At 48.8% G+C, this 16,575-nt stretch overlaps 1 protein-coding gene across 1 annotated transcript; it reads right to left on the bottom strand.

The window, feature by feature from the left end:
* Positions 1-344: 344 nt before the first annotated feature.
* LOC106589839 (metalloproteinase inhibitor 2) lies at positions 345-8,265 on the bottom strand. Its single transcript, XM_014180235.2, has 5 exons — positions 7,808-8,265; positions 4,089-4,186; positions 3,881-3,989; positions 3,193-3,317; positions 345-3,086 (listed from the first exon to the last, which is right to left on the bottom strand). Exons 1-5 carry the CDS (start codon positions 7,935-7,937, stop codon positions 2,889-2,891), a joined length of 660 nt encoding a protein of 219 aa, XP_014035710.1. The 5' UTR covers positions 7,938-8,265; the 3' UTR covers positions 345-2,888.
* Positions 8,266-16,575: the final 8,310 nt, after the last annotated feature.

The following is a 16,575-nucleotide window of genomic DNA, read 5'->3' as shown; positions in this document are numbered from 1 at the left end:
TGTGGTATCCTTTATTCTCAACGTCAAGCATACTCAAGTCCAAATTTCCCTCCCTGTACTTGAAAGTTCATTCAACAGGCAAAGTACTTCAAGTCCTCCGTGCAATTTGGGAAGCAGGCTGTTTTCTATTTAGTCAGCACCATTCAGTCAGGTAACCACTGGAGGTTGGTGGCAACTTAATTAGGGAGGATAGGCTCATGGTAATGGCATCAACTGTTTGATGCCATTCACTCCTTTCCAGACATTATGAGCCATCCTCCCTTCAGCAGCCTCCACTGGGTGCAACACTTCATTTAAACCAAGGATTGATAACTACCAGCAGCACAGACACACAGAGAAAGTGATTTCAAAAGGTTTGGTTTTATTTGATAATACTGTTGTATATGTTTGTCCAACTTAACATCCAAAGGATTAAACATGCATAGTCTGGATGTATTCAAACTCAACCCCTTTATCTCACTCTACCTTTCTCCCACACACACCTAATCCCCCCTCCATACATCAGAAAGCATTGGATAAGGTAAAAGAAATATGGTATCACCAAGGCATTGCCTTCTGAAAGATAAGTCTTAATATCTAGCCAAGCTTCTTTAGATCTATGCAAGTGCCTTCCTTGCAAGTAGGTGGCTAGGAGTGAGATTCTTTCTCTCGCGTGCTCCCAGCGAAAGACATTCACCACGTCATCATTATTATTATTTTTTTTTAAAGAGACTTGATTGGGAGAAACAATCTATGTAAAATGGAAACAGCCCACTCTTATATTATGCTTCTGATACTTTCAATCCAAATTAATATAGATAGCATTATTTTGAGATGTGACACTAAATCCTATTGACATGGTTTCCTGAGAGGTTACACACTTCCCCAGGCATCGGGGATTCGATCTTGCAACCTTTCGGTTACTAGTCCAACGCGTTAACCACTAGGCTACCTGCCGCAGATGTAAGATCTGAACATTTGCACAGCGCAACGGATTGTAGTTAAGACTGCCTGGAACGCGGCTGTCTGGCTGTGTCCCGTAAGGCACCCTATTTCCTATGTAGTGTGCTACTTTTGACCAAGGCCTATATAGTGCACTATGTAATGGAATAGGGAGCCATTTGGGATACACATCTTCCTGTCTGGGGTACTATATTAAGAACACTACAGAGAATCACACGGTTCTCTCAACTCAAATTCCTCTTCAAAAAGTATAAAATTGAGTTCTGACAGAATTATAAAAATACAAAAGTATATGCGTAACTCCTCCCACCAGCCTCCAATGAGGCATGGGTACCATACAGCAGTGGAGGCTGGTGGGAGCAGCTATAGGAGAAAAGACTCATTGTAATGACTGGAATGGAGTCAAACATATGGAAACCACGTTTAACTCCGTTCCATTTATTCCAGTCCAGCCATTACAATGAGCCTATAGCTCCTACCACCAGCCTCCACTGCTGTATAGCCATCAAGGGAGAGAAGGGGTAGTGGGTGGAGACAGGGGGGTGTTGAGTCTAGAAAGACCGTCGAGGGGAGGGCGGCATAGGGGTGAGGGTTATGGAGAGTGGGGAAGGGCAGGGGTAAAATGAGATACCATCAACGTCTGACATACTTCACAGACTGGTGAGACACGCATTCTAGAAGGTTGTTTTAAATGTTATTCACAGACTGGTGAGACACGCATTCTAGAAGGTTGTTTTAAATGTTATTCACAGATCTGTCTCTGACGGGGATGCTTAGAGTACAGACGAAACGAACGCAATCACTTATAAAAACTAAACTATTTTCTTTCCAAATGTCGATTAGAATAATCTGGGAAGCCCCACCTCACCAGCAATCTGATTGGTGATAACATGAGCATGAGAAGCAACATCAAATAGCATTTAACTAGAGGAGATAAAAAACACAAAAAGGCAACTTGGATCAAACAGAAATGAGGAAACATTGTCTAGCCATCATTGAATAGATATGGGGTTGTTCTAACCTGGGTAGTTTGAGAGAGGTAGGAGTTTAGGGGCAAAAAGTTGCACTTGATTTAGACCCCCCCCCAGCCCGACAGGTAGGCAGAGTTCTCCCTTTTGCAACCATTCCATACAGTAGGTCAAAAGGTGAGTTCTCTGCCCAGGAGGTGCACAAAAGGAGTTATATCAAGTGCACCTTTCTCTTTAAGGGTTCTGTCCAAAATGGCACCCTATTCCCTATAGAGTGCACTACTTAACCTGGGCGCTGGTAAAAAAAAAAAAGTTGTGCACTCTATAGGGAATAGGGTGCCATTTGAGACACCAATCGTTTAAAGAATCAGTCCTCCTGACGCCAGCCTCAGGGGGATGTGAAAAATCACTCGACCAGTCCGTCTCATGACCCTAAATCTCTACAAACACCCTGAGCCAGTCTAGCTCCTTCCCCTAGCCTCTAACCCTTCTGTTTGTTGACCTGAAGGAACCAAGTATGTGTGTAAATTTGACAAAATGAACATTCAGGGAGCTATGTGGATTGATTACCCAGGAGGATACAGAGGGGAGGACAGCTTATAATGTCTGGAATGGAGTCAATGTTCCAGCCATTACAACAAGCCAGTCCTCCCCAATGATGGTGCCACCAACCTGTGTATGCCATCACCATACTACAAATACAGCAGGTCCCTTCAGCTCTGCAGACAGAAGGGGGTAGTAGCTAGGAGTTGTTTTTGAACCAGTAAACAATTTCACCGATCTCGCTCAAATCAATCAGCTTTGCCTCGTTATATTTTATGTGTATCATATTCATCTTGCAATTCCACACAGAACTTATTTTCTCCTCTAATATTTCACTAAATTGTTTAGATTTATTTTTCTTAAAATTTTTTAGTTTTTTTTTTTAAAATCAGGCTTTGCATTGGGCAGCTGGAAGGGGGTGTTGGCAGGAAGTGACTAGGGGTCCTCGATGTCCAGGAACTCCTTCTTGGGCGGAGCATTACCGCGGTACCAGGAACAGGAGCTGTCGGCCCTCTTAACGCAGGCATAGTCGTTGGCTTGGCGACCGTGCACCTGCTTCTCCATCATCAGGTCTGTCCACAGACACTCCTCTGGAGCGGAGATGGCACAGGGCAGGGAGGGGCAGCGCACAATCTACACAGACACACACACCAGGTTAAGACAAGTCACAGGAGATGTTTCCCTACCAAACAACCTCCTCCAAATCCCCATCCTGCCCTGCTCCCCACCACCTCCCTACCTTGCAGTCACAGCCCATCTGATAGCGCTGAGTCAGACTCGTCTTCTGAGTGGGGCTCATGGACTCCCAGGGAGTGATGTAGTCACACAGGGTCACATGCATCTTCCCACCTGCCTCCACCTTGCCTGCAGAAAACATAAGGCAGGGAAGAGGTCCTCTTTAAAAAAACAGAAACGTGGTTCTGAAACACTAAATCAAACATGCTTTTCTTTTCCTCCCTTCCTTCCTTACATGGGGACAGACAGCGGTTAGAAAAGGGAGAGGGTGTGAGGAGAAGGGTGAGTCATTGAAAGGCTAGTCTTGCAGAAAATGGTTTTCACCATGCCGAGGTCCATTGGGAATCCTAAAGGAGGAAACACTAGCCTCAGCAGTCCCTGGCCTGGTGTTCCCTGTAATTAGGCTGTGTGTGTGAGAGAATGAGTAGGGAAACCAGAGCACGCATGATCTAATGCCCCTCTGTGTCTCGCTTTACGTCTAGCCCATGTCTGCTCCAGTTGTGCTCACTCGGCACCTTCTGGCACAGCCTGATCCCAGATCTGTTTGTGCCGTCTTGTCAACTCCTTATAACACTAATACCTGTAAGAGTAGGCAAGGCAACACAAACAGCTCTGGGATCAGGCTACTTTTAGCACAGAGCGGAGGGAGATTAACTATGCGTGTGTGGTAGGGTCCAACAGACAATCCTCACCTGAGATCAGGTAGTCCTTCTTGCCACTGGTATCAAAGGTAACGCCACACACAGAGGAGACCGGAGCAGTGAAGATCTCCTCAATGTCCTGGTCAGGACCCTTATACATCTACAACAGGTCAGATGAACACAAGTCTCATATCTTACACATCCACAGGTGACGTGTTAAGAGGTCAGACGGGGTTAGAGGTCATGGATGTATTCTCACCTTGATCTGTTTGACGTCATACTGTATCATGGTGATGGGGTTACCATAGATATTCTCAGTATCTACCGCCTTCTCACCCACCACCGTCGCTCGGATCACTGCAGGGAGACAGGATCAGAGGACATCAGCACACACAAGTCCCGAAAACAAAGCTTCTGTTTGAATTCCTTCTCCCACCACATCTAGTTAACCACCTGCAGATGGTGCCCAGGCAGCCTGAACAGCCTCTACTGCAGCCTGATGTTCCTACATCACAGTAAACCAACAATACAGGGAGTCAAAATAGCCTTCGTTGTTTTGACTGTTTCAGGATGTGAACAAGCTGCCAGTAACATTCCAGATGTTCATGCCCCAGATCACATCACGATTTGTTAGCACATATGATTCGGGAGAGATGTTTCGGCCAGTGAGAGCACAAGGCTGTGATTTAGGCACATTATCGAGAGAAAGAGACAAAATGTAGTGACACTGAAGGATAGAAGACAGATCTAGTATAAGCTGTAGTTCCTGTGTTTTAAAAGACTCACAAACATCATGCTTTAGCTATGGGAAGGGAAAATATGAGCAATACGCAAGAACGTGAAAAAAAAAAAAAAAATCACAGGAGAAAAAATACAAATGTACACACTCCACAGGGGTGACTGCCGTTGCCCTGTCCCCTCGGGTTCCCTTTCTGGCGTGGAACACAAGCAGACATGGGAGGGGTTCACTACAGAGTTAACGTCCGACTCCCTCATTTCTCCCCTGGTCCAGGTCGCATGCTTTTCTGCACATGTAACCACTCCCCAAGTTCATAGAGGGAGCCCACTGAGGGTGATGCAAACACACCGAGGGCCAGCAGTATACCTGGCTGGCTCGATCTCCTGAATCCTGTGGAGTTTTTCCCCTCTCGTTTCCTGACCTCATTCAGACCCAGAAGCTAATGAGCACTAAGGACTCTGGGAATAGAACAGGGTAGACAGCACGCTCAGCTCAGGGAAACTGTGATTCTGTGATTTGGGACTGCTGCCTGTTTAATGGCATTTCCGGAATCATGTTTTCCTAAATAGGCTCCATTCCCCCCCTGCTACTTAACTAGGTCATATGATCAGCCATGTTAAGAGAGCAGAAACTTAGGACAGAGAGGTTCATGCACCTCAAGCCAACCATATGTAACAGTCTAGCTTCCGTCCCTCTCCTCACCCCAACCTGGGCTCGAACCAGGGACCCTCTGCACACATCAACAACAGTCACCCACAAAGCATCGTTACCCATCGCGCCACAAAAGCCGCAGCCCTTGCAGAGCAAGGGGAACAACTACTTCAGGTCTCAGAGCGAGTGATGTCACCGATTGAAACGCTATTAGCGCGCACCACCGCTAACTGACTAGCCATTTCACGTCGGTTACACTCCATAGCTATGCAGAAAACCTATACATGCATATCACCAGAACTACACATTTTTCCATGAAAACCCCCATATGAACACATACCACATCCTGAGTTCCTCTAACCCTCCGTTATCCACCACGCTAAATGAACGGACAAAGCCATCGATCATGTGACACCATTCATTCCTATGTGAAGACTCAATAGTGCCTTTGAAGCCCAGAAAGTCAGTTAAGATGTCTCATTTGGGATATTTATGTAGACATAACAGTTTGAGCCACTCCAGGAAGTGACATTGCAGCCTAGCTCAGTGTTGTCCCCTCTCATTAAGCATCTCAAGTTGAAGACCGACCGGGTACTGCAGGCTGCCATTAGCTACTGTAAAATTATCCTTATATCCTGTGTGGTATTTAAAAATAATTGGTTCAAGGACATACATCTAGTGTAGTAGAAGCAATTATTGGTATTGTCACCGTCTTGGAGATATGCATTTACATGAAGATTGGCCTGCCTTCCACCCCCCCTTCACTATAAATGGGGGATAATGTCTTCTGCAAACAATGCCTGCAGTACCGGTTGGCCTTGAACTTCCATGGCTTTATGAGAGGGGGCAGTCATTCTCCCCTGGAGTAGACGGGCAAGGGTAAATGTTCATCACATAGCTGTTATTGTCGCTCCTCTGAGTATCTGTGGGCTACAGACTCTGTTCTGTCTATTGGCTTAGTACACAGACATCTCATTTCCTCAGAGTATAGATGGGAGCTTAGCTTAAGCATATTCTTGGCCTCTCTGAAAATTAACTTATGTTGATGAGCTCATTTTAAAATGTTATTTAAACCTTTATTTAACTAGGCAAGTCAGTTAAGAACAAATTCTTATTTACAATGACGGCTTACCACGGCCAAACCCTAACAACGCTGGGCCAATTGTGCGCCGCCTTATGGGACTCCCAATCACCGGCAGTTGTGATACAGCCTGGAATCAAACCAGGGTCTGTAGTGCCTTAGACCTTTGCGTCACTCGGGAGCCCTAAACTTAGTGGGACTGCTACACCAAGAGGTACTTGTAGGTATACATAGCCACTGATTAGAATGACCAGGAAGCAGATGACTTCTGAAGAGGAGTGAACAATGTTGACAAAGTCAGAGGATGCCACCCTGTAAGTCAGTTAACTCTGTGTCTCCCTATTCTCATGGATACCATGTATATTTGGCCTATTCTCATGGATACCATGTATATTTGGCCTATTCTCATGGATACCATGTATATTTGGCCTATTCTCATGGATACCATGTATATTTGGCCTATTCTCATGGATACCATGTATATTTGGCCTATTCTCATGGATACCATGTATATTTGGCCTATTCTCATGGATACCATGTATATTTGTGAGAGGTCCTTGACTTTTAAAACTTTTTCCTTTTGAGTATCCAGAACTGACAGCCAGATGTCATACGCTGCCAGATGGACACATTCGTATGTGACTGAGAGAAGGCTATACATCCCAGTGGTGTGTACTGTACGTCTGTGCAGTCTTGGGCGTTGCACTCAGTCTCTTTGAAGTGATGTGTGCGTCTGTTTTGCCATCCTGCTACATTAGGTCGGTGCAGAGCAGGAAAACCCCAGAAAGATTACTGTCATTCCTCACAACTACACCCCCAGAGAGAGAGAGAGAGAGAGACTGCTGTGACAGACTTGTTCAGAGGGATTCGAGCAGAATTTATACTACCCTGCTTATTCCATCCTAGTTTCCCCTGCTCTCTCCCCCTCTTTATGCCTTCCTCTCCTTCATTTTCTATTTGCTGTGCCACGTCCACAAGGCAGACTGCACTCCTAGTCCCAAGGCAGATCCCAAAGCACTCTAAACTCATAGGGGACTGTGTGTGGGTCCTCTGTTTTACTGTACATGGCTGCAGCATAGTCAGGTGGAGACAAGCCTTCAGATCTCAGGCAAAGTTACTAATCATCATGGAGCCAACCACCTCAGTTACACATTTCCTGTTGTATCACGCAACAGGAAACCGCAAGTGTGTAAATGAATAAGTAAAGAATACACTTTGTTTGCGTCCCAAATGGCACCATATCACCTACATTAACAAGTTACAGTATGAACGAACAAACTACAATGTGAACGTACAAACTGACACGTCCATCATACGTATAGGCATAAGCCTGAGAGACTGCACAAGTGACCAACTAACTTATCCCACCGCTGCCACCAGTGTAGCGACAGACAGAGCTGGCAAGCACACTACTACCTGCCATGAAGGACCAGACCTCTTGACAGAGACTGTAGTAGAGAAACAACATGTGCACGTGAGGGCGTAGCCGTTGCCGGTCTATACTCACCTACGTCCGCGTTACAGAACGCCTGTTGTGGGTGCACTGGGGCACAGCTGCACGCTTCAACGAGCTTCTCCGCCTGCCACAGAATCAGCACCGTCAGGGTGCAGAGTACGCCGTTAATTGATAACGGCATTTTCTCCCGCTGTGTCTCCGTTGTTTACCGTCTTTTGAAATGCGGGGGGGAATGCCCGTATAGAGAGTGAAATTCGCTGAGTGGGCTGTAGGTGTGTGTCTGTGTGGGTAGGCTATGTGTCAACGGCTACAATGATCGTTAACCAAGACCAAATAACGGAAGAAACCCGCAGGTCCTGAGCCCCAGGCGCTAGTAGACCCTCGCAGGGGAAAAAACAAGTGTGTGACCTTCACTTTTAGAAACGCGCAATGACAATCTGTTGGGTGCGTTATCATTTCTCTGTGATTAGGCAGCTTTTAAAGCTGCTGCAGGATGGACTCCTCCCCTCTCGGTGACGATTCGTCCAGCGGTAAGCGCTCGAGCCCTGGGTTAAAAGTTTTCCTATTCTCTTTGCCTGCCTGCCCGCCCGCCTGCCTGCCTGCTCCGGCCGAACGCAACGCCACGCCTACGGACGTAGTTTCTTTCTCCACGTTGAGGGGGTTCGATTAATCTCGCCCGGGCGCCCGTGTAGGCGTGTTTTGCACCGACAGAAAGTTGATTGCATTCGATTTGGAACCGGGCTGACTCCCGGGCATGGGCCAGGTGCCCGGCTCTCTACGACCTGCTAAGTCAGCTCAAAACAAAAGTGATGTAATTAAGCACGTGTAGTAATTAGTAGGATTCAGTGTTTTCCTATGCAAACGTAATAGCTTTGATAGACAGACAGACAGACAGACAGACAGACAGACAGACAGACAGACAGACAGACAGACAGACAGACAGACAGACAAGACAGACAGACAGACAGACAGACAGACAGACAGACAGACAGACAGACAGACAGACAGACAGACAGACGTATTTGATCATTTAAAACACAATACAACCACACATCTTGATAATGCATTTCAAATCATCAAGGATGAAACAATTTAAAAAAAATGGTGGTCCTCTTAAATAAATTGTGAAAATGTTTTACAAACATAACATAGTAGGCCTAGGCTAGACAGTAGACCTAACCTACTAGGCATAATTGGGTTACAGATACAGTATAATAATAAATAATAATACAAATTTACTTGTATAAAACGTATATATATATATGGCTATATATATATATATATATATATACATAAACGCTTATCTGCCTTCCCAATGAAAACTAGTTAGAAAACTCAAACATTTATTTTGTGGAAAAGAGATGTATGTTTCTGGACAATGCAACATGCTGCCTTGACAAAATGGAACAATGGCGTAAATAACTGTTTGATTTGAGAAGGGTGCTCCTCCAACACTTTTGCCCTATGACATGATGGGCCTTTTCAACACGGGCCAGTGTAAAATAACTCCCTCATTGAGCATGGATCTGAGTACTTTCTCAAGGAGTTCTTGAATGGAAATCCATTCTAGACTGTCTGATTGGTCCCAGGAACTGATGGATTAGGCCAGAGCCAAAATACAGGTGGTAAAGCAGTGTTTGAAAATTCGTCATTGGCTTTGATACTCTGATTGGTTAAAGATGATCCAATCACTGATGACTTTGTTTTGTACTGGAAGCGAAAGAAATGAACACCTGTTTAGGAGAGGTGCTGGCTAGCGGAGTAGAACAACTGTTTAGGAGAGGTGCTGGCTAGCGGAGTAGAACACCTGTTTAGGAGAGGTGCTGGCTAGCGGAGTAGAACACCTGTTTAGGAGAGGTGCTGGCTAGCGGAGTTGAACACCTGTTTAGGAGAGGTGCTGGCTAGCTGAGTAGAACACCTGTTTCGGAGAGGTGCTGGCTAGCGGAGTAGAACACCTGTTTAGGAGAGGTGCTGGCAGAGTAGAACACCTGTTTAGGAGAGGTGCTGGCTAGCGGAGTAGAACACCTGTTTAGGAGAGGTGCTGCAAAGCGGAGTAGAACACCTGCTTAGGAGAGGTGCTGGCTAGCAGAGTAGAACACCTGTTTAGGAGAGGTGCTGGCTAGCGGAGTAGAACACCTGTTTAGGAGAGGTGCTGGCTGGCAGAGTAGAACACCTGTTTAGGAGAGGTGCTGGCTAGCGGAGTAGAACACTTGTTTAGGAGAGGTGCTGGCTAGCGGAGTAGAACACCTGTTTAGGAGAGGTGCTGGCTAGCGGAGTAGAACACCTGTTTAGGAGAGGTGCTGGCTGGCAGAGTAGAACACCTGTTTAGGAGAGGTGCTGGCTAGCGGAGTAGAACATCTGTTTAGGAGAGGTGCTGGCTGGCGGAATAGAACACCTGTTTAGGCGAGGTGCTGGCTAGCGGAGTAGAACACCTGTTTAGGAGAGGTGCTGGCAAGTAGAGTTGAACACCTGTTTAGGAGAGGTGCTGGCTATCGGTGTAGAACACCTGTTTAGGCGAGATGCTGGCTAGCGGAGTAGAACACCTGTTTTGGAGAGGTGCTGGTTAGCGGAGTAGAACAACTGTTGAGGAGAGGTGCTGGCTAGTGGAGTAGAACACCTGTTTAGGCGAGGTGCTGGCTAGCGGAGTAGAACACCTGTTTAGGAGAGGTGCTGGCTAGCGGAGTAGAACACGTGTTTAGGAGCGGTGCTGGCTGGCAGAGTAGAAGACCTGTTTAGGAGAGGTGCTGACTAGCGGAATTGAACATCTGTTTAGGAGAGGTGCTGGGTGGTGGAGTAGAACACCTGTTTAGGAGAGCTGCTGGCTAGCGGAGTAGAACACCTGTTTAGGAGAGGTGCTGGCTAGCGGAGTAGAACACCTGTTTAGGAGAGGTGCTGTCTAGCGGAGTAGCACACCTGTTTAGGAGAGGTGCTGGCTAGCGGAGTAGAACACCTGTTTAGGAGAGGTGCTGGCTAGCGGAGTAGAACACGTGTTTAGGAGAGGTGCTGGCTAGCGGAGTAGAACACCTGTTTAGGAGAGGTGCTGGCTAGCGGAGTAAAACACCTGTTTAGGAGAGGTGCTGGCTAGCGGAGTAAAACACCTGTTTAGGCAAGGTGCTGGCTAGCGGAGTAGAACACCTGTTTAGGAGAGGTGCTGGCTAGCAGAGTTGAAGACCTGTTTAGGAGAGGTGCTGGCTAGCGTAGTAGAACACCTGTTTAGGCGAGGTGCTGGCTAGCGGAGTAGAACACCTGTTTAGGCGAGGTGCTGGCTAGCGGAGTAGAACACCTGTTTAGGAGAGGTGCTGGCTAGCGGAGTAGAACACCTGTTTAGGAGAGGTGCTGGCTAGCGGAGTAGAACACCTGTTTAGGCGAGGTGCTGGCTAGCGGAGTAGAACACCTGTTTAGGAGAGGTGCTGGCTAGCGGAGTAGAACACCTGTTTAGGAGAGGTGCTGGCTGGCAGAGTAGAACACCTGTTTAGGAGAGGTGCTGGCTAGCGGAGTAGAACACCTGTTTAGGAGAGGTGCTGGCTAGCGCAGTAGAACACCTGTTTAGGAGAGGTGCTGGCTGGCGGAATAGAACACCTGTTTAGGCGAGGTGCTGGCTAGCGGCTAGCGGAGTAGAACACCTGTTTAGGAGAGGTGCTGGCTAGCAGAGTTGAACACCTGTTTAGGAGAGGTGCTGGCTATCGGTGTAGAACACCTGTTTAGGCGAGATGCTGGCTAGCGGAGTAGAACACCTGTTTTGGAGAGGTGCTGGTTAGCGGAGTAGAACAACTGTTGAGGAGAGGTGCTGGCTAGTGGAGTAGAACACCTGTTTAGGCGAGGTGCTGGCTAGCGGAGTAGAACACCTGTTTAGGAGAGGTGCTGGCTAGCGGAGTAGAACACGTGTTTAGGAGCGGTGCTGGCTGGCAGAGTAGAAGACCTGTTTAGGAGAGGTGCTGACTAGCGGAATTGAACATCTGTTTAGGAGAGGTGCTGGGTGGTGGAGTAGAACACCTGTTTAGGAGAGCTGCTGGCTAGCGGAGTAGAACACCTGTTTAGGAGAGGTGCTGACTAGCGTAGTAGAACACCTGTTTAGGAGAGGTGCTGGCTAGCGGAGTAGAACACCTGTTCAGGAGAGGTGCTGTCTAGCGGAGTAGAACACCTGTTTAGGAGAGGTGCTGGCTAGCGGAGTAGAATACCTGTTTAGGAGAGGTGCTGGCTAGCGAAGTAGAACACCTGTTTAGGAGAGGTGCTGGCTAGCGGAGTAGAACACGTGTTTAGGAGAGGTGCTGGCTAGCGGAGTAGAACACCTGTTTAGGAGAAGTGCTGGCTAGCGGAGTAGAACACCTGTTTAGGAGAGGTGCTGGCTAGCAGAGTAGAACACCTGTCTATGAGAAGTGCTGGCTAGTGGAGTAAAACACCTGTTTAGGCAAGGTGCTGCCTAGCGGCTAGCGGAGTAGAACACCTGTTTAGGAGAGGTGCTGGCTAGCAGAGTTGAACACCTGTTTAGGAGAGGTGCTGGCTATCGGTGTAGAACACCTGTTTAGGCGAGATGCTGGCTAGCGGAGTAGAACACCTGTTTTGGAGAGGTGCTGGTTAGCGGAGTAGAACAACTGTTGAGGAGAGGTGCTGGCTAGTGGAGTAGAACACCTGTTTAGGCGAGGTGCTGGCTAGCGGAGTAGAACACCTGTTTAGGCGAGGTGCTGGCTAGCGGAGTAGAACACGTGTTTAGGAGAGGTGCTGGCTGGCAGAGTAGAAGACCTGTTTAGGAGAGGTGCTGGCTAGCGGAGTAGAACACCTGTTTAGGCGAGGTGCTGGCTAGCAGCTAGCGGAGTAGAACACCTGTTTAGGAGAGATGCTGGCTAGCGGAGTAGAACACCTGTTTTGGAGAGGTGCTGGTTAGCGGAGTAGAACAACTGTTGAGGAGAGGTGCTGGCTAGTGGAGTAGAACACCTGTTTAGGCGAGGTGCTGGCTAGCGGAGTAGAACACCTGTTTAGGAGAGGTGCTGGCTAGCGGAGTAGAACACGTGTTTAGGAGAGGTGCTGGCTGGCAGAGTAGAAGACCTGTTTAGGAGAGGTGCTGACTAGCGGAATTGAACATCTGTTTAGGAGAGGTGCTGGGTGGTGGAGTAGAACACCTGTTTAGGAGAGCTGCTGGCTAGCGGAGTAGAACACCTGTTTAGGAGAGGTGCTGGCTAGCGGAGTAGAACACCTGTTTAGGAGAGGTGCTGGCTAGCGGAGTAGAACACCTGTTTAGGAGAGGTGCTGTCTAGCGGAGTAGAACACCTGTTTAGGAGAGGTGCTGGCTAGCGGAGTAGAACACCTGTTTAGGAGAGGTGCTGGCTAGCGGAGTAGAACACCTGTTTAGGAGAGGTGCTGGCTAGCGGAGTAGAATACCTGTTTAGGAGAGGTGCTGGCTAGCGGAGTAGAACACCTGTTTAGGAGAGGTGCTGGCTAGCGGAGTAGAACACCTGTTTAGGAGAGGTGCTGGCTAGCGGAGTAGAACACCTGTTTAGGAGAGGTGCTGTCTAGCGGAGTAGAACACCTGTTTAGGAGAGGTGCTGGCTAGCGGAGTAGAATACCTGTTTAGGAGAGGTGCTGGCTAGCGGAGTAGAACACCTGTTTAGGAGAGGTGCTGGCTAGCGGAGTAGAACACCTGTTTAGGAGAGGTGCTGGCTAGCGGAGTAGAACACCTGTTTAGGAGAGGTGCTGGCTAGCGGAGTAGAACACCTGTTTAGGAGAGGTGCTGGCTAGCAGAGTAGAACACCTGTTTAGGAGAGGTGCTGGCTGGTAGAGTAGAACACCTGTTTAGGGCGAGGTGCTGGCTAGCGGAGTAGAACACCTGTTTAGGAGAGGTGCTGGCTAGCGGAGTAGAACACGTGTTTAGGAGAGGTGCTGGCTAGCAGAGTAGAAGACCTGTTTAGGAGAGGTGCTGGCTAGCGGAGTAGAACACCTGTTTAGGCGAGGTGCTGGCTAGCGGCTAGCGGAGTAGAACACCTGTTTAGGAGAGATGCTGGCTAGCGGAGTAGAACACCTGTTTTGGAGAGGTGCTGGTTAGCGGAGTAGAACAACTGTTGAGGAGAGGTGCTGGCTAGTGGAGTAGAACACCTGTTTAGGCGAGGTGCTGGCTAGCGGAGTAGAACACCTGTTTAGGAGAGGTGCTGGCTAGCGGAGTAGAACACGTGTTTAGGAGAGGTGCTGGCTGGCAGAGTAGAAGACCTGTTTAGGAGAGGTGCTGACTAGCGGAATTGAACATCTGTTTAGGAGAGGTGCTGGGTGGTGGAGTAGAACACCTGTTTAGGAGAGCTGCTGGCTAGCGGAGTAGAACACCTGTTTAGGAGAGGTGCTGGCTAGCGGAGTAGAACACCTGTTTAGGAGAGGTGCTGGCTAGCGGAGTAGAACACCTGTTTAGGAGAGGTGCTGTCTAGCGGAGTAGAACACCTGTTTAGGAGAGGTGCTGGCTAGCGGAGTAGAATACCTGTTTAGGAGAGCTGCTGGCTAGCGGAGTAGAACACCTGTTTAGGAGAGGTGCTGGCTAGCGGAGTAGAACACCTGTTTAGGAGAGGTGCTGGCTAGCGGAGTAGAACACCTGTTTAGGAGAGGTGCTGGCTAGCGGAGTAGAACACCTGTTTAGGAGAAGTGCTGGCTAGCGGAGTAGAATACCTGTTTAGGAGAGGTGCTGGCTAGCGGAGTAGAACACCTGTTTAGGAGAGGTGCTGGCTAGCGGAGTAGAACACCTGTTTAGGAGAGGTGCTGGCTAGCGGAGTAGAACACCTGTTTAGGAGAGGTGCTGTCTAGCGGAGTAGAACACCTGTTTAGGAGAGGTGCTGGCTAGCGGAGTAGAATACCTGTTTAGGAGAGGTGCTGGCTAGCGGAGTAGAACACCTGTTTAGGAGAGGTGCTGGCTAGCGGAGTAGAACACGTGTTTAGGAGAGGTGCTGGCTAGCGGAGTAGAACACCTGTTTAGGAGAGGTGCTGGCTAGCGGAGTAGAACACCTGTTTAGGAGAGGTGCTGGCTAGCGGAGTAGAACACCTGTCTATGAGAAGTGCTGGCTAGCGGAGTAGAACACCTGTTTAGGAGAGGTGCTGGCTGGCAGAGTAGAACACCTGTTTAGGAGACGTGCTGGCTAGCGGAGTAGAACATCTGTTTAGGAGAGGTGCTGGCTAGCGGAGTAGAACACCTGTTTAGGAGAGGTGTTGGCTATCGCAGTAGAACACCTGTTTAGGAGAGGTGCTGGCTGGCGGAATAGAACACCTGTTTAGGCGAAGTGCTGGCTAGCGGCTAGCGGAGTAGAACACCTGTTTAGGAGAGGTGCTGGCTAGTAGAGTTGAACACCTGTTTAGGAGAGGTGCTGGCTATCGGTGTAGAACACCTGTTTAGGCGAGATGCTGACTAGCGGAGTAGAACACCTGTTTTGGAGAGGAGCTGGTTAGCGGAGTAGAACAACTGTTGAGGAGAGGTGCTGGCTAGCGGAGTAGAACACCTGTTTAGGCGAGGTGCTGGCTAGCGGAGTAGAACACCTGTTTAGGAGTTGTGCTGGCTAGCGGAGTAGAACACGTGTTTAGGAGAGGTGCTGGCTGGCAGAGTAGAAGACCTGTTTAGGAGAGGTGCTGACTAGCGGAATTGAACATCTGTTTAGGAGAGGGTCTGGGTGGTGGAGTAGAACACCTGTTTAGGAGAGCTGCTGGCTAGCGGAGTAGAACACCTGTTTAGGAGAGGTGCTGGCTAGCGGAGTAGAACACCTGTTTAGGAGAGGTGCTGGCTAGCGGAGTAGAATACCTGTTTAGGAGAGGTGCTGGCTAGCGGAGTAGAACACCTGTTTAGGAGAGGTGCTGGCTAGCGGAGTAGAACACGTGTTTAGGAGAGGTGCTGGTTAGCGGAGTAGAACACCTGTTTAGGAGAGGTGCTGGCTAGCGGAGTAGAACACCTGTTTAGGAGAGGTGCTGGCTAGCGGAGTAGAACACCTGTTTAGGCGAGGTGCTGGCTAGCGGAGGAGAACACCTGTTAAGGAGAGGTGCTGGCTAGCGGAGTAGAACACCTGTTTAGGAGAGGTGCTGGCTGGCAGAGTAGAACATCTGTTTAGGAGAGGTACTGGCTAGCGGAGTAGAACACCTGTTTAGGAGAGGTGCTGGCTAGCGCAGTAGAACACCTTTTTAGGAGAGGTGCTGGCTGGCGGAATAGAACACCTGTTTAGGCGAGGTGCTGGCTAGAGGCTAGCGGAGTAGAACACCTGTTTTGGAGAGGTGCTGGCTAGCAGAGTTGAACACCTGTTTAGGAGAGGTGCTGGCTAGCGGAGTAGAACACCTGTTTAGGCGAGGTGCTGGCTAGCGGAGTAGAACACCTGTTTAGGAGAGGTGCTGGCTAGCGCAGTAGAACACCTGTTTAGGAGAGGTGCTGGCTGGCGGAATAGAACACCTGTTTAGGCGAGGTGCTGGCTAGCGGCTAGCGGAGTAGAACACCTGTTTAGGAGAGGTGCTGGCTAGCAGAGTTGAACACCTGTTTAGGAGAGGTGCTGGCTATTGGTGTAGAACACCTGTTTAGGCGAGATGCTGGCTAGCGGAGTAGAACACCTGTTTTGGAGAGGTGCTGGTTAGCGGAGTAGAACAACTGTTGAGGAGAGGTGCTGACTAGTGGAGTAGAACACCTGTTTAGGCGAGGTGCTGGCTAGCGGAGTAGAACACCTGTTTAGGAGAGGTGCTGGCTAGCGGAGTAGAACACGTGTTTAGGAGCGGTGCTGGCTGGCAGAGTAGAAGACCTGTTTAGGAGTGGTGCTGACTAGCGGAATTGAACATCTGTTTAGGAGAGGTGCTGGGTGGTGGAGTAGAACACCTGTTTAGGA

This window comes from Salmo salar, chromosome ssa28 (assembly GCF_905237065.1).
Source record: "Salmo salar chromosome ssa28, Ssal_v3.1, whole genome shotgun sequence".
NCBI lineage: Eukaryota > Metazoa > Chordata > Actinopteri > Salmoniformes > Salmonidae > Salmo > Salmo salar.
Note: the sequence above shows the minus strand (reverse complement) of the source record. Positions and strands in the feature narration are given on the sequence as shown.